General features: G+C 40.6%; 1 protein-coding gene across 1 annotated transcript in view; it reads right to left on the reverse strand.

Moving 5' to 3' along the window:
* Positions 1-17,349, reverse strand: part of ALK (ALK receptor tyrosine kinase) — a 591,773-nt gene that overhangs the window by 391,972 nt on the left and 182,452 nt on the right. Inside the window, exon 3 of the mRNA XM_008162272.3 lies at positions 14,509-14,673. Coding sequence (XP_008160494.2) covers positions 14,509-14,673 — 165 coding nt within the window. The remainder of the gene's footprint in view (positions 1-14,508; positions 14,674-17,349) is intronic.

Here is a 17,349-nt window from a genome sequence, read left to right on the forward strand (position 1 = left end):
CAACCTACATTCTTAGTTTTTTTTAGATTTTTATTTTGTTTTTATTTTTTATTTCAGAGAGAGGAAAGGAGAGGGAGAAAGAGATATAAACATCAATGATGTGAGAGAATCATCTATCAGCTGGGATCGAACCAACAACCTGGGCAAGTGACCTGACCTCCTGGTTCATGGGTCAGTGCTCAACCACTGAGCCATACCAGCCAGTACATTCTTAATTTAACTATTAAAATCTTCCATGTATATATCTAAAATTTTTTCACAAAAAGTACATATTAATTTTGCAGTTAAATTTGTTTGGATAAATCCTATTTAATTTTGCTGGTCCCTGTTAATAGATATTTATCATTGTTTTCAATTTTTTTTCTCTATTCCAAATGAATATGATAATATTTAAACAATCAATGAAAAACAAATGAGAGAAAGGGTGAGAACTCTGAGACCATAAGAATTGCCCACTAAAAGCAGCCTGCTGCTCCCTCTTCCACTCCCCAAAGAGAACTTGATGGGGCACAGACACTGGAGGAGGCCTCATCCTTGGTCACCTTGAACAATAGAATGGCCCAGAGGAGCAACCTTCACTCACCAAGTGTGAAGATCACTGCGGAATTTTCTAAATCCTCCTTGGACACTGCTGCTTATACCCTAAGTGTCCTTGGGCAAGTTCTTTACATTCTCTGGAACTCAGCTTATTTATAAAATAGTTATAAACTTTCTGATATAACTATTGCCACCACTTACTGAGTATTTACTATATGCCAAACATTATGTCCAAAAGAGCTTTAATGCATTATCTTGTTCAATTCTCACTAAATCCCTTTGAAATGCATAAGATGATTCTCATCTTTAATTGCAGTTTTAGTCTTATTATTAAATTGTAAATTATTTACATATTCTGGATACAAGCCTTTTATATGATATACTAGAGGCCTGGTGCACGAAATTCGTGCACGGGGGCCGGCGGGGGGGTGTCCCTCAGCCCAGCCTGCACCCTCTCCAATCTGGGACCCCTTAAGAAATGTCCGACTGCCCATTTAGGCCCGATCCCGGTGGGCAGTCGGACATTCCTCTCACAATCCAGGACTGCTGGCTCCCAACTGCTCGCCTGCCTGCCTTCCTGATTGCCCCTAACCACTTCTGCCTGCCAGCCTGATCATCCCCTAACCACTCCCATGCCAGCCTGATTGATGTCTAACTGCTCCCCTGCCAGCCTGTTTGCCCCCAACTTCCCTTTTCTGCCAGCCTGGTCACCCCTAACTGCCCTCCCCTGCAGGGTTGATTGCCTCCAACTGCCCTCCCTTGCAGGCCTGGTCCCTCTCAACTGCCCTCCCTTGCAGGTCTGGTGCCTCCCAACTGCCCTCCCCTGTTGGCCATCTTGTGGTGGCCATCTTGTGTCCACATGGGGCAGGATCTTTGACCACATGGGGGCAGCCATATTGTGTATTGGAGTGATGGTCAATCTGCATATTACTCTTTTATTAGATAGGATAGAGGCCTGGTGCACGGGTTGGGGCCAGCTGGTTTTCCCTGAAGGGTGTCCCGGATCAGGGTGGGGGTTCCCTTGGGGTGTGGGGTGGCCTGAGCGAGGGGCCTGTGGTGGTTTGCAGGCCAGCCACGCCCCTTGGTGACCCAAGCAGAGGCCCTGGTATCTGGAATTTATTTACCTTCTATAATTGAAACTTTGTATCCTGGAGTGGAGCCAAGCCTCCTGCTCACTCCGTGGCCGGCAGCCATTTCTGTTTGGCTTTGTTTACCTTCTATAATTGAAACTTTGTAGCCTTGAGTGGAGGCTTAGGCCGGCCAGGGCTGGGGAAAGCTTGGCTTCTTCTATCGCCTTGGAAACCCAAGCCTCCCTCCTACTTTCTCCATGGCTGTAGCCATCTTGGTTGGGTTAATTTGCATACTCACTCTGATTGGTTGGTGGGAGTGGCTTGTGGGCATGGCAGAGTTAGGGTCAATTTGCATATTACTCTTTTATTAGGTAGGATGATTTGCCAATATTTTCTCCTAGTCTGTAGCTTGTTATTTCATTTTCTTAATGGTGTCTTTTAAGCACAAAAGTTTTGAATTTTGATAAGGTAGAACTTACTCGTTTTTCATTTATTGTGATTTTAGTGTCATACCTAAGAAGTATTTTCCCAACAGAAGAACACAATGATTTCTTCCTTTTCCCCCAAGTTTTAGCTCTCACATATAAGTCTATGATTTATGATGAATTAATTTTTGCATATGGTATGAAATAAGGGTCTAAGTTTGTTTATTTAATTTTGTATATGAATATACAATTATTCAAGCACTACTTGTTGAAAAGACTATCATTCCCAAATTGAATTACCTAGGCACCCTCATCAAAAGTCAAATGATCATAAACATAAGAATTTATTTTTGGACTCTCAATTATGTTCCATTGATATACATGCCTTCCCTTGCCCCGAAATTATACTGTCTCTATTACTTTGGCTTTATATTAAGTTTTAAAATCAGGTAATGCAAGTTCTCCAATTTTTTTTATTTTTTAAAGATCACCTTGTTTATTCTAGGTCCTTTGCACTTTCATATAAATTTTAGGCTACAAAATATAAAGCCTTCTGGAGTTTTGATAGGGATTGCATTAAATTTATAGATCAATTTGGTAAGAAATGCCATCTTACACTATTGAGTTATCCAATCTATGAAAATGCAATGTCTCTTTTTGTTTATATTATCCTTAATTTCTTTCAGCAATGCTCTACAATTTTCAGTGTGCAAAGTTTACACTTCTTTTGTTAAATCTATTACTATTTTCTTCTTTATGATGCCTTTGTCTTGTGAATTGTTTTCTTAATTTCCCTTTAGAAATTGTCTGTTGTTAAAGGTAGAAATATAATTGATTTTTGTATATAATTTTGTATCTTTTAATATTGATAAATTTATTTATTTGTTCTATTAGTTTTGTTTTGTGTGTGTGTGTGTGAATTCTTTTAGATTTTCTAAATAAAGGACCATGTGTCTTGCTAAGGGAAATTTTTCTTTTTTTTTTTCTTTTCAATTTTAATGCCTTCAATTTATCTCCTTCCTTCCTTCCTCCCTCCCATCCTTCCTCCCTTTTTTCCTCCCTCCCTCCCTCCCTTCCTCCTTCCCTCCTTTCCTTCCTTCTCTTAATTTTCCTTATTGCATTAGCTAGATTTAATGTTGAACAGAAGTGAAGAAAGCAGAAATCCTTGCCTTGTTCCTAGTCTTGAGGGAATGCTTTCATTCTTTCATCAAGTATGCAGTTAGATATGGGTTTTTCAAAGATAACATTTTTTTCAGGTTTCAGAAATTCCCTTCTAGTCCTAGTTTGTAGAGAGATTTTTTAAAATTATAAATAGATGTTGGAATTTATCAAATTCCTTTTGTGTTTCTAATGAGATGGTCACATGGTTTATGTCCTTTATCCCATTAATATGGATTACTGCATTGTTTTGTAGATGTTAAACCAACCTTGAATTTCTGGATAAATTCCAGTTGATCACAGTATCATCCTTTTCATATGCTGCTGGATTGTGTTTGCTAATATTTTGTTAAGGATTTTTGTATATATGTATATAAAGAATATTGGTATGTGGCTTTCTTTCTTTGTGATGTCTTTTTTAGCTATATTATCAGCAAAAAGTGAGTGGTATTATAGAATGATCTGGGATGTTCACTCTATTTTCTTAAGACTACATGAAAAATTAGTGCTATTTGTTCCTTAAATACTTGATAGAATTCACCAGCGAAGACATCTGGGTTTAAATGTTATTTTTCTTTGTGGGACAATTTCAGTTACTAAAATAAGTTATTTACTTGTTGTCATAGGTGTGATCAAAATTTTCTACCTAAGTTGTCTAATTTATTGGAAAAATCATATTAGTAATATATTCTTATAATCATTTAATTTCTTTAGGGTAAGTAGTGATATTATCTGTTTCATTCCTGATTTTGATAATTTGTTGTGTCTTTTTTTCTCTTTTTCTCGCATTGGTTAGTCTAATGAAAGGTTTGTCAATTTTGTTGATCTTGCCAAAGAACCAACTTTCAGTTTCATTAGTTCTCACTATTGTTTTCTATTTCAGTGATTTCTTTAATCTTTATTTCTTTTCCTCTGCATGATTTGGGTTTCCAGTAATTTTTGTTTGCTTCTTGAAATGGAAGCTTAAGTTTGGATTTGAAACTTTCCTTTTTTTCTAATATAGGCATTTAAATTTATACATTTCTCTCCAAGCATTTTTAAAGTTTTGTCCCATAAGTTTGGTTACATTTTATTTTTCATGTAAACTATTATCTAATTTCCCTTGATTTCTTCTTTTATAAATTGATTATTTAATTTCTTTATACTTGTGGATTTTCCAGATTTTTTTCTGTTGTTAACTCCTAATTTAACCCATTGTAGTTGAAGAACACATTTTGTAGGAATTCCATTATTGAGACTTGTTTTTAACCTACCATATGATCTATCCTGGAGAAAGTTTTCTGTGCACTTAAAAGGAATGTGTATCCTATAGTCCTTGGATAGAATTTCCTATATTTTTCAGGTAGGTCCAGTTGGTTGATAGTATTATTCAAGTCTTTTATATAATTCTCTTTTAGTTCTATTCATTGTTGGGAATGAATAACTGAAATCTCCAACTCTAATTGTTAAATTATCTGTTTCTCCATTAAGTTATGGCAGTTTTGCTTCATGTGATTTGAGGCTCTATTGTTAGATACATATACATTTATATGGTTATACCTTCCTGGTGAATCGACTTTTTTATAAATATCAAATGTCTATCTTTTCCTTAGTAATTTATTGTTTTAAAATCCATTTGCCTGATATTAAGGTGGCTACTCCCACTCTCTTATGGTTACTATTTGCATAGTATCTCCTTTTCTATCCTTTTACTTTCAACTTCTTTGAATTGATGGTGTACGTCTTGTAGAAAGCATATGGTTGATCTTGCTTTTTTTATCTAGTCTGACAATCTCTGTCTTTTGATTGACTGGGCTATTAATATTAATACTAGGGACCTGGTGCACGAATTCGTGCATGGGTGGGGTCTGGCAATAGGAGACGATGGGGGGGGGGGTGCCTGCCAGGGGAGGGTGGGAGGGACCATGGGAGGTTGGCCCCAGCAGCAAACTAACCAACAGCCGATTCTGTGAGGAATTGGGCTCCCTCCTCCCTCCTAACTGGCTCCGGTGTGTGGGTGAACCAGATTCGGGGCTGTCAGGGACCCATCAGCAAGCTAACCAATGTCCAATTCCGTGAGGAATTGGGCTCCCTCCTCCTTCCTGTCTGGGTCGAGGGTACAGGCAAACCAGATTTGGGGCTGAAAAGGGCCCCAGCAATAAGGTCTGGGTCAGTGCATATCATAGCTACCGGCCAGTCATCTGGTCATAATGGTTGCTTAGGCTTTTATATAAGACCAGTTTCCTCTGTCTAAAGGTCACCATATATATATATAGTGATTTGTTTGGGTTTACATTAGTCTTTTCTGCTATTTAATTTTTATATCTCTCTTATCGTTTTGGTTCCTCCATTCCTACTTGACTGCCAAGTATTTTTCAGTGTAACATTTAAAAACTTCTCTTGATTTTTTTTTAATTACATTTTTGGAGTTATTTTCTTGGTGGTTGCTTTATACTACATGCATCTAAACTTATCACAACCTATTTCAGATTAATACTAACTCAATTCCAGTAAAATATAGAAATTTAGCCCAAATATAGCTCCACTCCATTTCCTACCCTTTGTGCTATTATTGTCGTATATATTACTTGTATATGTGTCAGCCCAACACTATAGCTTTGTAGGTGTGCATTTATGAAAGACATAATCTTATGTCTTTCAAAGATGTTAGGAAAAGAAATAAGAGAAAATGTATTTATTGAGTCTTTTATATTAACCCACATATCTACTATTTCTGGTGTTCTTCAAGGTATCTCCTGGTATGATTTCATTTCAGCCTGAAGGACTTACTTTAATATTTATTGTAAGGCAATTCTGCTAGCAACTTTGGATTCCAATTTTCTCCTCTGAAGATTGTTGTTGATCCTTTTGTTATTGCTGTTTTGTTTTGTTTCTTTCTTAGGTTAGTTTGTTTCTTTGTTTAATAACTTGGCTGAGTTGTATCTGTGGAATCTTTTCCCTGCAATGTGTGACTGCTAATATCTCTGTTCAGCTGCTTTTTTTCTAATGTCCTTGTTTTTATTTTTCACTCTGGCTTCTTATGGGACATCTGTGTGTAGCTTAGTGGTCTATTAATATTTAGACAGAGGATGTTCTCAAACACCTTGAATCAGTAAGATTTCTGTCTTTTTTAATCCTCACCCGAGAATATGTTTGTGTGTGTTTTTAAAGTTGATTTTAGAGAGAGGAAAGGAGAGAGGGTATGGGAGAGGGAGGGAGGAAGGGAGGGAGAGAGGGAGGGAGAGAAAGAGACATCAATGTGAGAGAGAAACATGATCAGTTGTCTCAGGTATGCGCCTGGACTGGGGAGTCAAACCCACAACCTACATATGTGCTCTGACCAGGAATTGAACCCGCAACCTTTTGGTGTATGGGATGATGCTCCAAAGAACTGAGCCAGCCTGCCAGGGCAAGATTCTGTCTTTTGCCAATAGGTCTGTGTGTGGGTAAGGGAGTGCTGATCTCTTTCCTGTCTCATGTGCATATACCTACAGTCCTAGGGTTAATGAGAAGGTTGTGGCTAGCCTGGACCCTTTCCCATCTCCATTGGGAATACAGATAGTCTCATAGAATATGCCTGCCCTAACCATGAAAGAGACTCAATCTGGGGAACATGTGTTTTGGGAAGAGTTTGGTATAAAGTAAAGAACTTGGGATTCCATTTTCAAAAACTGAAATTCAACATCCAGCTCTGCCACATCCTGGCTTTGTAGACTTGAACCGTGTACTTCTCTCTAAGCTTTCATCTGTGGGCCAAGAATTATTCCATGAATGTCTGCTTCATACAGAAACTTAGGCCAGGTTCTTGGGACATCACAAAGAATGAGAAAGACCAGTTTCCTCTATCTAAAGGTTACTATTTAGCCTCAGTTTAACAATCTATAAGTTAGGGAAACTAATAATACCCATCTCGCTGTGTTATGAAAATCAGTTGTGATGGTGGATGGAAAAGCACTTTGCAATCTGTAGCTCCTGCCTATTTCCTTTGGGACAGAGCCCAGGGCCAGCCCCGGACAGCTCACCGCAGGCCCTGTGCATGTGATTTCACGGCCTCCTCTCACCACAGAAACAGCTCTGGCATTGCCACAGCTTCCTTCCACATGCATGGAAGGCTCATCCAGTTCCATCGCATTAGGCACTCAACTTCTCTAGGCCTCTGCCAGGGTTGCCTTCAGCCCTTATTACCTACAGGAGTCAAGCTCTCAGACACAACTGCTTATTTCTATCCTCAGATCCTGCTGCTGCTACGTATTTCTGTTCTATTTCTGATCCACAAAGATGTGTGCTGTGTTCCCAGTGGATGGGGTAGTCGACAGGTACCTTCATTGGATACCTTCTACAATAATTGCAAGGAATTTTTGCCAAAGGCCCAGTCAATAATCTGAGCCTTGCTTTTTCTGGAAAGGTGCCCCAAAAGCACACCACATTTTCTACAGACTTGATCAAGATGTGCTGTACTAGTTTCCTATTGCTGCTGTAACAAATTGCCAGAAACTTAGTGGCTTAAAATGACACAAATGTATTATCTTACAGTTCTGGAGGTCAGAAGTCTAAAATGGGTTGGCAGGGCTGCGTTCCTTCTAGGCAAGAGTCTATGGAGAACCTATGTCCTTGCCTTGTTTTTCCAGATGCTAGAAACTGCCTGCATTTCTTCCCTCATGTCCTCTTCCTCTGTCTCCAATGCCAACAGCTGCTGTGCTGCCGCTGTAACCCCTTGATTTTAGATGTCCCTTTGACCTAGCTTTTAATTTGCAATGTCCTGCATTTGGAAGGGATTTGCAGATGTTAGTTTAATAAAAAAATATATGATCCAAAGAGTAAGTAAAAATTTAAAATAGATACAAACTATCATATAATTAAATGACGGTTGAATCTCTCTCTCTGGCCTCTGCTTCCATCAGCACATCGCTCCAACTCTGGCTCTCCTACTTCTCTCTTTCTTGATCCCCAGTGGCTTCATTGGGCCCATCCAGATAATCCAGAATAATCTCATCTGCAAAGTCCCCTTTGATATGAAAGGCAGCATATGCCCAGGCTCTGAGGATCAGGACTTCTTTGGGCAGTCATCATGTCATCTGCCACACGAGCCCACAACACTGTACTGTGGGCTCTCTTCAGGCTCCCTAGCCTCCAGGGGCTAACCTGACAAATTCATCTATGCTAATAGATGCAGGAGCCCCTGTGTCTTCTTCTAGGGTGTCACACAGGTTTCTAGAGGCAATGCTTCCATCTTGATGTGTAATCCAAAGAGTGGCCTGAACCATGGGGCTATCAGGCATGTGTGTGTGTGTGTGTGTGTGTACACACACACACACACACACACACACACATACACACACACATATATATATATATATATATATATATATATATATCCTAATAATAGAGTAATATGCAAATTGACCGTAGCTTCACTATGCCCACGATTGGCCAGGAGGCGCAGGGGGGTGGGACTCGGGGTGGCCGGGATGGCTGATTGGGCCAGCGGGATGCTGAGCTCGCGCCGCAAGCTCAGCATCTGCGCCATGGCTGTGCTGCGGCACAGAAGGGGCCTCTGGGGCAGCGAGCCCACATCCTGCTGCCGACCATCAAAAGTGGGGAGCTGGGTGTCTGCTCTGGCACCAGGGGACAGACACCCAGCTCCCCCGCGATTGAAAGCGAAAATGGGGGAGCTGGGTGTCTGTCCGCTCTGGTACCAGGCCAAAAGCCTCCACCGGAGGCTTTTGAAAGGCCTGGTGCACCAGCGGACACCCAGCTCCCCCGTGATCGAAAGCGGGGAGCTGTGTTTCTGCTCTGGCACCAGCAGACCCCCTGCCAACAAAAGCGGGGAGCAGGCTGCCAGCAGTGTCCGCGGAGCATGCTAGGCTTTGCGGGGTAGTGGATATGGCCTGGATGTCAGGTTAGGCCTAGGGGATCCTACATGTGCATGATTTAATCATGCACTGGGCCTCTAGTATATATATATGTGTGTGTGTGTGTGTGTGTGTGTGTGTGTGTGTGTGTGTGTGTGTATGTGTGTGAACCCACTCACATGTAGGTGTACTAATCAATGACTGAAGAGGCTACTTTATGAGGGCCAAGTCAACAAGCCAATAAAGCCCAAGGGTAGAATTGGTGGTGAATGATAAGTTTCTAGAGTAAGGAGGATACACTAGTCAGACCATCATCACTCCAGTTGCCTATCAACACCCCAAAGGGTCAAGGGTCAGAGCATGAAACTGAGAACCAATTAATCAGCCAACTGCAGCCTCCAGTGACTGTGGGCATAAAGGGGGTTGTGTCCCCAGAGAAACTCCCCATCCAAGCTGCACTTAATCTCAAAATGTGGCCCAGGTTCCAGCTAACACTGGAATAAAGTCTACTTGAGAGGTGTTCAGGGATTCTTTTAAGAATATTGCAAACACTTGGGTGGGGGAAGGAATTGAAGGAAGGATGTAAACTGCTGGTAATTAATATGGACTCCTCTGAACCTGCCTGACATAACTTCCTGAAGGGTCTGAGACTCCACATGCCAACCTACATACAGGGAGAGAAAAATCAGCATGTAGTCAAATAGTGGTCCCCAAAATACATGTTCAAGTGCAAATCCCTGGTACCTGTGAAGTTGACCTTATTTGGAAACAGGGCCTTTGAAGATGTAATTAAGGATCTTCAAATGAGATCATGCTGAATTTAAGATGGGCCCTAAATCTAGTGACATGTGTCCCTGTAAGAGACAGATTTGAAACAGAAACACAGAGGAGAACGCCATGTAAAGATGGAGGCAGAGATTGGAGTAATGCATCTACAAGTCAAGGAACACCACAGATGACCTGCACTCACCAGTAGCCAGAAAGGAGGCATGGAATGGATTCTCCTGCAGAGCATCCAAAAGGTACCAACTCTTCCAATACCTTGATTTTGGACTGCTGGCTTCCAGAATTGGGAGAGAACAAATTTCTGTTGTTTTAAGTCACCCACCTTATATTAATTTGTTATAGGAGCTACAAGAAACGAACACACAAAGGTATAACAAGAGTGGACCAGAAGGCTGAATGACCCCATTTTGGCACTGTGGTGCCCTAGTCATCTGTGACAGCATTGCTAGCCATTCCAGAACTCTAGGACAATGTTTCTTAATCTTTTGAAAACAAAGTCATCTTGGTAAACCGAAGAATCTCAGTAGCAGAGTTCCACCCAGGTCCTCCACCAAAAACAAAAAACCCTTGAGAATTAGTGCCCTGAAGAAAGTTAAGTTGATATTGGAAGAGTCAGCCCCTCCTAGCTAGTCTACTCCCATTCTTCTTGTGTAAGCATTTGAGTGAGGGCTTGGGGAGGGACTTTGAAGAGGGGCTACTAATCCATTTTCCATTTTCAAGCTAGTGTTCATGAAAGAGATCAAAAACTTGCCTTTCTGGAGAAGAAAAATGCGTTCCTTTGACTACATTCCAAGACACTGGAAGTAGCAGAAATCAAACATACCCCTAGGACTTCTTGAAAAGTCACAGAATGCCTCAACCTGATAATTCCTCAGACTTTATTAATTCATAATATTGTGTTCCATCAAGATCATCACTTTTTATTATCTTGCTGCTCTGAATTGAATCCCACTTATTATTCTCATCTACAGGGGCCATAAATTAAAATCATGTAGAATTTATAATCTTACAGTTCATTATCTACGATTGGTATTATCTCACTGCTTTTTTCTGGCCCTTCTATATCCCCTGACAAGAAATATGGCAATAGAGTCTAAATACCATCTAACCAATAAATGTTGAGTTTTAAAAAAAAAACTTTAGTAACTATACTAGCCTAAAGGGCACCCATCACTCCTCCTTATCTCCACAACCAGCATACTTTCTGCCAAAAAAGACAGAAAAAGTGAGATCCTAAAGAGTTGGGAGTTAGAACTGGAATGTAGGTCCTTGTTTTGCCATTGTGCAGATTGGGCATGTCACCCTTCACCTTTACCTTTCTCTGAAGGTCAAGGGACACTATGATATACAAGCCTGCTTCATGAGGAACAACCCTACTTCAAACAACAGGTGGTGATGTAATTAGTTGACTCAAAAAGTAATGTGCAGCCCATTACTGAAAGCTCTGAATGCCTCTCAGTGACATTCCAGAAGTGTCCCTATGACCTGGGAGGCAGGTCCCTTGTTTCTAAGACTGATCAAGGATGTGTGAGTATAGACTCCCCTGTTAAACTCCAGGAAAAATAAACACAAGTTTCTAACAGTGGTGAGGTCTCTACAAGTTATGTTTGGATATGTTTGTTCACTAAAGATTTTGATGAAGTAGACTGGTATAGCCACAGTGGCATTTGTCATGGCTATTCACATCATTGTCTTTAGTGATGTGACATACTACCATGTTTGAAAGAGCAATGATTTTTCAGTGATAGAAGTTGGCAATAATCACTAAAAAAATGAATATTCCAATCTTGATTGATTTATCTAATTGGAAAATGTTCACATTCAGTACATGCCCTGGTTCTTGGGACCAGTTTTATAAAAACATAAAGGCATTGATAGATTTCCACATTGATAAGTGATTGTCCTTCCCTCCTTTCCTTCTTCTTTTCTTGTTTCTCACAGTACTCAGTGCAATATGCAGATGTCAGAGGTCACAAGATAGAGAAATGGAGGAGGAGAAATAGGCAAAGAGTGGCAATGCATAAACTATTGGTATTGTTTTAAAAATTGTTTAAAAATTTTAAAAGCACTGGATTCCAAAGTTATAAAATCTGACTTCACAATAGATACTTTCCTCTCTCTCCTGGTCTCACTGAACTGTGATCATAATTCAATAGCTATCAAATAAAAACCCTACAGTAATGAAAAATACATGTACTGCCAGGACTATTTCTGGAGCTGGGAATTGGAATCCAGAGATATCCCTAGTGGTGGCTGAATGGGAGTAAGTCTGAAAAAGGGGCTTACATCAAAAGTACAACATATTTAACTATGCCTCAGAATCATCTGAGACACTTATAAAAACATAAAATTTCCGGAGTTCCATGGAAATTGAAACTGCAATGAAATACGTTTTTCATCTACCACATGAACAAAAATGACGGTCTGACAATACCAGGCAATGGTGAGGGGTACAGTCCTAGGAAAGAAAATACTAACACATTTCTATTGGGGGTTATAGCTTGGTGCCACCACTTTGGAAAATAGATCAGCATTACTCATTAGAATGGAAGCTGCACCCCATGACCCAGCAATCCCATTTCTAGATCTATGCTCTAGGAAAACTCTTAGACATACTCATGCATGAAAGTATATACAAAAATGCTTACATTAGTGCTGCTGGCAATAGTAAAAACCTGGAAACAATCCAAATGTCTAATGAGAGTAGAAGAGATAAATTGTGAGATTTTCATGCAATAGATTAAAAACTAAATGAACCACAGTAACAAGCATCAAAATGGACAAACCACAAAATGACAGTATTATGCCATTAAATAACAGTTTGCAAACCTGGCCCATATGTTGTCTGGGGCTACATACATAAGTGGTGAAGCCATAAACAAAAGCAAACTCATGATGAACACAAAATACAGGGTAGTGTTTACCTCTGAGAAAGGAAGATATTTAAAAATATTTTCAAATGTATTGATTTGAGAGAGAGATTGATTTGTTGTTCTACTTATAGGAAGAGATTTTTATCTAGGTGGGGGATAGATTGTAAAGGGATGAACAACATTCAAATTCCTACACTAGGTGGTGAGAACCCAAGTGTTGATTTTATTGTAATCTTTAGTCTATGCATATATGTTATATCTACATTTTTGCACATGCTAAATTTTATAATAAAAATTTGAAAACACAGATTTCTAAATTCCATCTCAGATCTATTGAATCATAGTTTCAGCTAGGGGGTCTGTGCAGTATTTTGTATAACTTCTACAGAATATTTGGATGCACTATCAGGTTAAGAGCCACTCACCTACATACAAACACACATTCCCTACAATACACATCAATATCCAGGTGAAAGCAGCTTAAAATATAAATCAACGTCAGGCAATTTCAAGAGGCATAAAAAAAGAAAAGGTTAGCCTGGGACAGTGTGTAGGAAAAAATGGTCTCTCACCGCAGGGCTCCAGGCTGATGAGGAAGCCTAAGAGCATTAGTTACCTTTGTGCCACCTCCAATGACCCCCTAGAGCTTACCTGAGCCCGGTCCATTAGATTCCAAGTAAGATAACCACCCCTAGAAATGGGCCCAGGGAAGGCTCTTGCCATAACCTCTGCTACAAAGAAGAAACACAATGTGGCAGAAAGTGTCCATGTTTAGGACACATCACAGCAGACATCTAGACTTGGACCCACATGTAAATGCTGTGTGGTCTTCAGCAAGTCATTTGCTCTCTCTGAGCTTAGCTTTCCCACTTCCCTGTCTCCCTCATAAAACTGGAATCCAGTGAGACAGTGTGGGTGAAAAGGTTTTGCAAACTGAAAGTACCGTGTCAGTTATTATTTCTTCCTAAAAGCCGGTAATACATAGGCTGTCAATTATTATAAATACATTATTTCTTCTTAAAATACTAGTACATAGGCTGTCAGTTCTGAGTCAGCAGTTATCTGGGTCCAAGGAATTAGGAGCTCTAAAATTTGCCATAGAAAGACTAAAGGCAGGAGTAAGGCTTAGTGCCTCTACATCTTTCTCTTAAATCTCAACAAATATTTAACAAGCACCCACTACTTCTCCAGAGCCTCCCTTTTCCAGTCCATGATAATTCAGAAAGGGATGTTCATAAACAGCTCTGGACTACCAGAAGCACCTTGAATGCTAATAAGTAGCCTGAATAACCATTCATTAATGGCTTTGAAACTAACATTTAACCCAGTTACACAATACCTTCCAAATTAGGATTTCCAGATTTAGCAAATAAAAGTGCAGGGCACTGAATTAAATTTATAATTTTCAGTATAATTATAATAATTTTTAAAGTATAAATATGTCCCAACTATTGCATGAGATATATGAAAAATAATTTGTCCCTCAAGTTTAACTGGGTGTCTTGTTTTTATCTGGCAACCCTGTTCCAAATGGACAAGCACTTTCTCCTACATCTTACATTGGGAAATCTGCATGAAAGAGAGTCATGAAATCCTGTTTCCATTACTTGGTAAGAGAATAAAGGGTTGGATTGATCTTAAAATTGGACTTGCATCCTCTCCTTCCTTGCATAGCTCAAGAAGGCATGGAGAGGCACAGATATTAAAAGCAGGTTTCAAAGGAAATGGAGTAGAGCAGCGGTGGGGATGCCTTCACTTTTGAAACAGAAATTGACATTCCAGCCATCCTGGCCCATCCAAAACACTTGGCAGTAGCCTCTGCCCTTACCTCTGGGCATCTCCTTGGAATGCTCTGCCTCGGGCCCATCCAGCAGGTCCATCTGGGAGGCCTCCTCCGAGGGGACACGGCGCCAGGACCAGCTCTGGTTCCTGAGGTCATGCAGTGGAGGGGAGTACTCCAGCTCACAGGGGAAGTCAAAGCTGCACTCCAGCCCTGCAATGACAGTGACACCCAATGGTGAGTGGAGCAAACTGTTTCCCAAACATGACAGTCCAGCCCTAGAGCCTTACTCCTTCATTCCAGGAAGTTGGCCTTTGTCACGCACAAATCTTCACCCTATTCTGAGGTGGTAAGTTGTCAAGTTCACAAGTGGCTGGCTCCATGTTGGTGAAAAGGGGGCTAAGAGAGAAAAAGGTGTTTTTTGTATGACTCAAGAGTATGGGAAGTGTCCTCAGAGATGGCAGGAAAACTAACAGGTTGTACCCTGAGAAGCTCTGCATCCTAGGAGGCTACCTGGTGACATGGAGAGGACTGAGGTCAAGTGGGAAGGGCCTGACTTTGCAATCAGATAGGTCTGGATCTAAGTCTGGCACTGCCATTTGCCAGCTGGTTATTCCAGGAAGTAAAATTAACATCTTTGGCCTCAAATTTCCATACCTATACATTGGGGATGATAATATCTACTTTGGAAGTTATCTGTAAGAACTAGTGGATATTGCATTATCTATATATATGATCTTTGTCCATCACTGAGGCTCAGGAAAAATCCTAGTCAGGTCCTGCCCTATCTGCGAAGAGAAAGCCGTAGGGAATATAAGTCTTACTCACAGCCCTGTTTGCCAGCTCTATTGTCTACCCTTAAACCACTCTCCAGAAAAGAGGGCCAACGTTATGCCAGCTAATCCACATTATTCTCTCTTGAGGCAGGAATGGGGTCAGTCACTGGGTAAGGAGAAAGAAGGAAGAGGGATGTTTTATGACCTTTTTCTGGGTTTCTTTGGGGGATATTCATCCTTGTGTCCAAATCATTCCATTTTTGTTCTTCTTTTAGGATACAGTCACCCTCTCTTTCCCTTCCTTACTCATTGTGCATTACCCAAAGATGATGAAGCACTTTTTACCAGGTAGGTTCTCAAAGCTAGCTGATGCATCAATAGAATATGTACCAAAATGCAGATTATTCATCCACCTTTTACTATATCATCTCCCCTCAGCATGGGGATGTGAAGAAAGAAATAATGTGATATAAAGAATGAACCTCTGGATTAGAAATTTGGGGGAATTTGGTGGTGTCCAGGCTTGGCCAGTCTCTTCTCATGTATGAAACTTTGTGCCCTCAATTGGAAAACAAGGGGTATAGACAAGATGATTATAGTCTAGCTCGGCCGCTGACTTGCTGGTTACCTTGAATAAGCCACTTACCCTCACTGGGCCTCAAGTTCCTCAAAATGAGACCTAGATTAGCTGCTTGCTAAAGTCCATATGGATGTGACTTTTTTAAGGGTTCAAATTCTGGCTCTCAGAAGGGTTATAACTAATTTGATAAATAAAACTGTGTGATGGTGCTAATGTGTGCAAAGTCCCAGTTATCACTGTGTGTTTTAATAGCTGATTCTGGGCTCTTGATATCTTGTTCTCCAAGAAGAGTCTGCTGAAAATTTCAGAATGCAGAAAAGTGGGGCCAATTCTAATGTAGGCAGCCGGTCACTAGATTTTCATACCCTTAGGTAGCTGGCCCTGTCCTGGAGTGGGAGTAAAATGAAACCCATTGACACCGGCCAAACTATCTAAGTTTAGGGGGAGAGGAAAAAACCCTTCAATTACACTCCTGTTAAGCACCTTTCTTCTCAGCCAGTAGGGATTTATGTGCCAGCTGTTCTCCAGGAGCTGCTATTCTTCTGGTCCTAAGGTTAATACCACTCGCCCTTTCACGATTCAGACAGTTCACCTTTATAATGGCAAAACTGAACAGGCCGAGCCAGCCTTGTCTGGGTTGACATGACACTTGCTGCCTACATATTTCATCAGCCTTGAAGACTTTCTACCTGCCTCTGGGGCTGAGCTGCTGCTATGAATTGGTATCCATGAATTGTAGACTGCTTTAATCTTCAAGACTTTCTCGCCAGGCACCTGGTTTTAATAGCAGAATGCAAGGAGAAAACTGATCCAACATTTTGTACTCTGTGACACAAAAATGATCCTCATAATGAAAGGTGTAGCCACTAAATGTGGCCCTTCTGGGAAGGTTCAAAAAGACCCAGCTACATTAGGAAATGGCAAGTCAAAAGGTGGAAGAGAAAGCTACTGGCCATCCCCAAACCACATTGACAATTATTGTACCTTTCTCAAAGCTTCAATTTCTGTGGTCCATCATCTCTCTTATTTTTTTCCTCCAATTAGAGTTATACAATTTCTATTTGGGACAGAAGTGTGACATGCATTCTTAGACACTGCCTGGCAAATGTGCAATCGATCAAGTATCATCAATCCTGGGATCTTTGGATTCAGAAGAGTCTAATAATTGGCTGTTTTTGGAGCAAATCCTGCCTAGTGAAACAGGCTAGGCAGACTCTCCAATTATCAAATGGGTTCGTTTTGAAATTCTTGCTCCAAGGCAGCCTCACTTTAGCTGTCAAAGCTGTACTCTTTGGCTTTAAATAGAAGTGGAGTTAACATTACTGCTCATTTGGGGTGAAATTAAATTGGGCCTTCCTACATTCTGATTTAATTTCCCATAAAACATAAGGATGGGTTTCCTTCTCCTGAGCTAGTCTCAGTGCTTTTTGTACAATATTACCTGGGATGTATCTTTTCTAAAAAACACCAGGTTAAGTCTCATTTCCATGGGTCTTTTTTGAGGTCTAGACCTACAGTGCTTCTTGAATCTCT

This window comes from Eptesicus fuscus, chromosome 16 (genome assembly GCF_027574615.1).
Source record: "Eptesicus fuscus isolate TK198812 chromosome 16, DD_ASM_mEF_20220401, whole genome shotgun sequence".
Taxonomy (NCBI): Eukaryota; Metazoa; Chordata; class Mammalia; order Chiroptera; family Vespertilionidae; genus Eptesicus; species Eptesicus fuscus.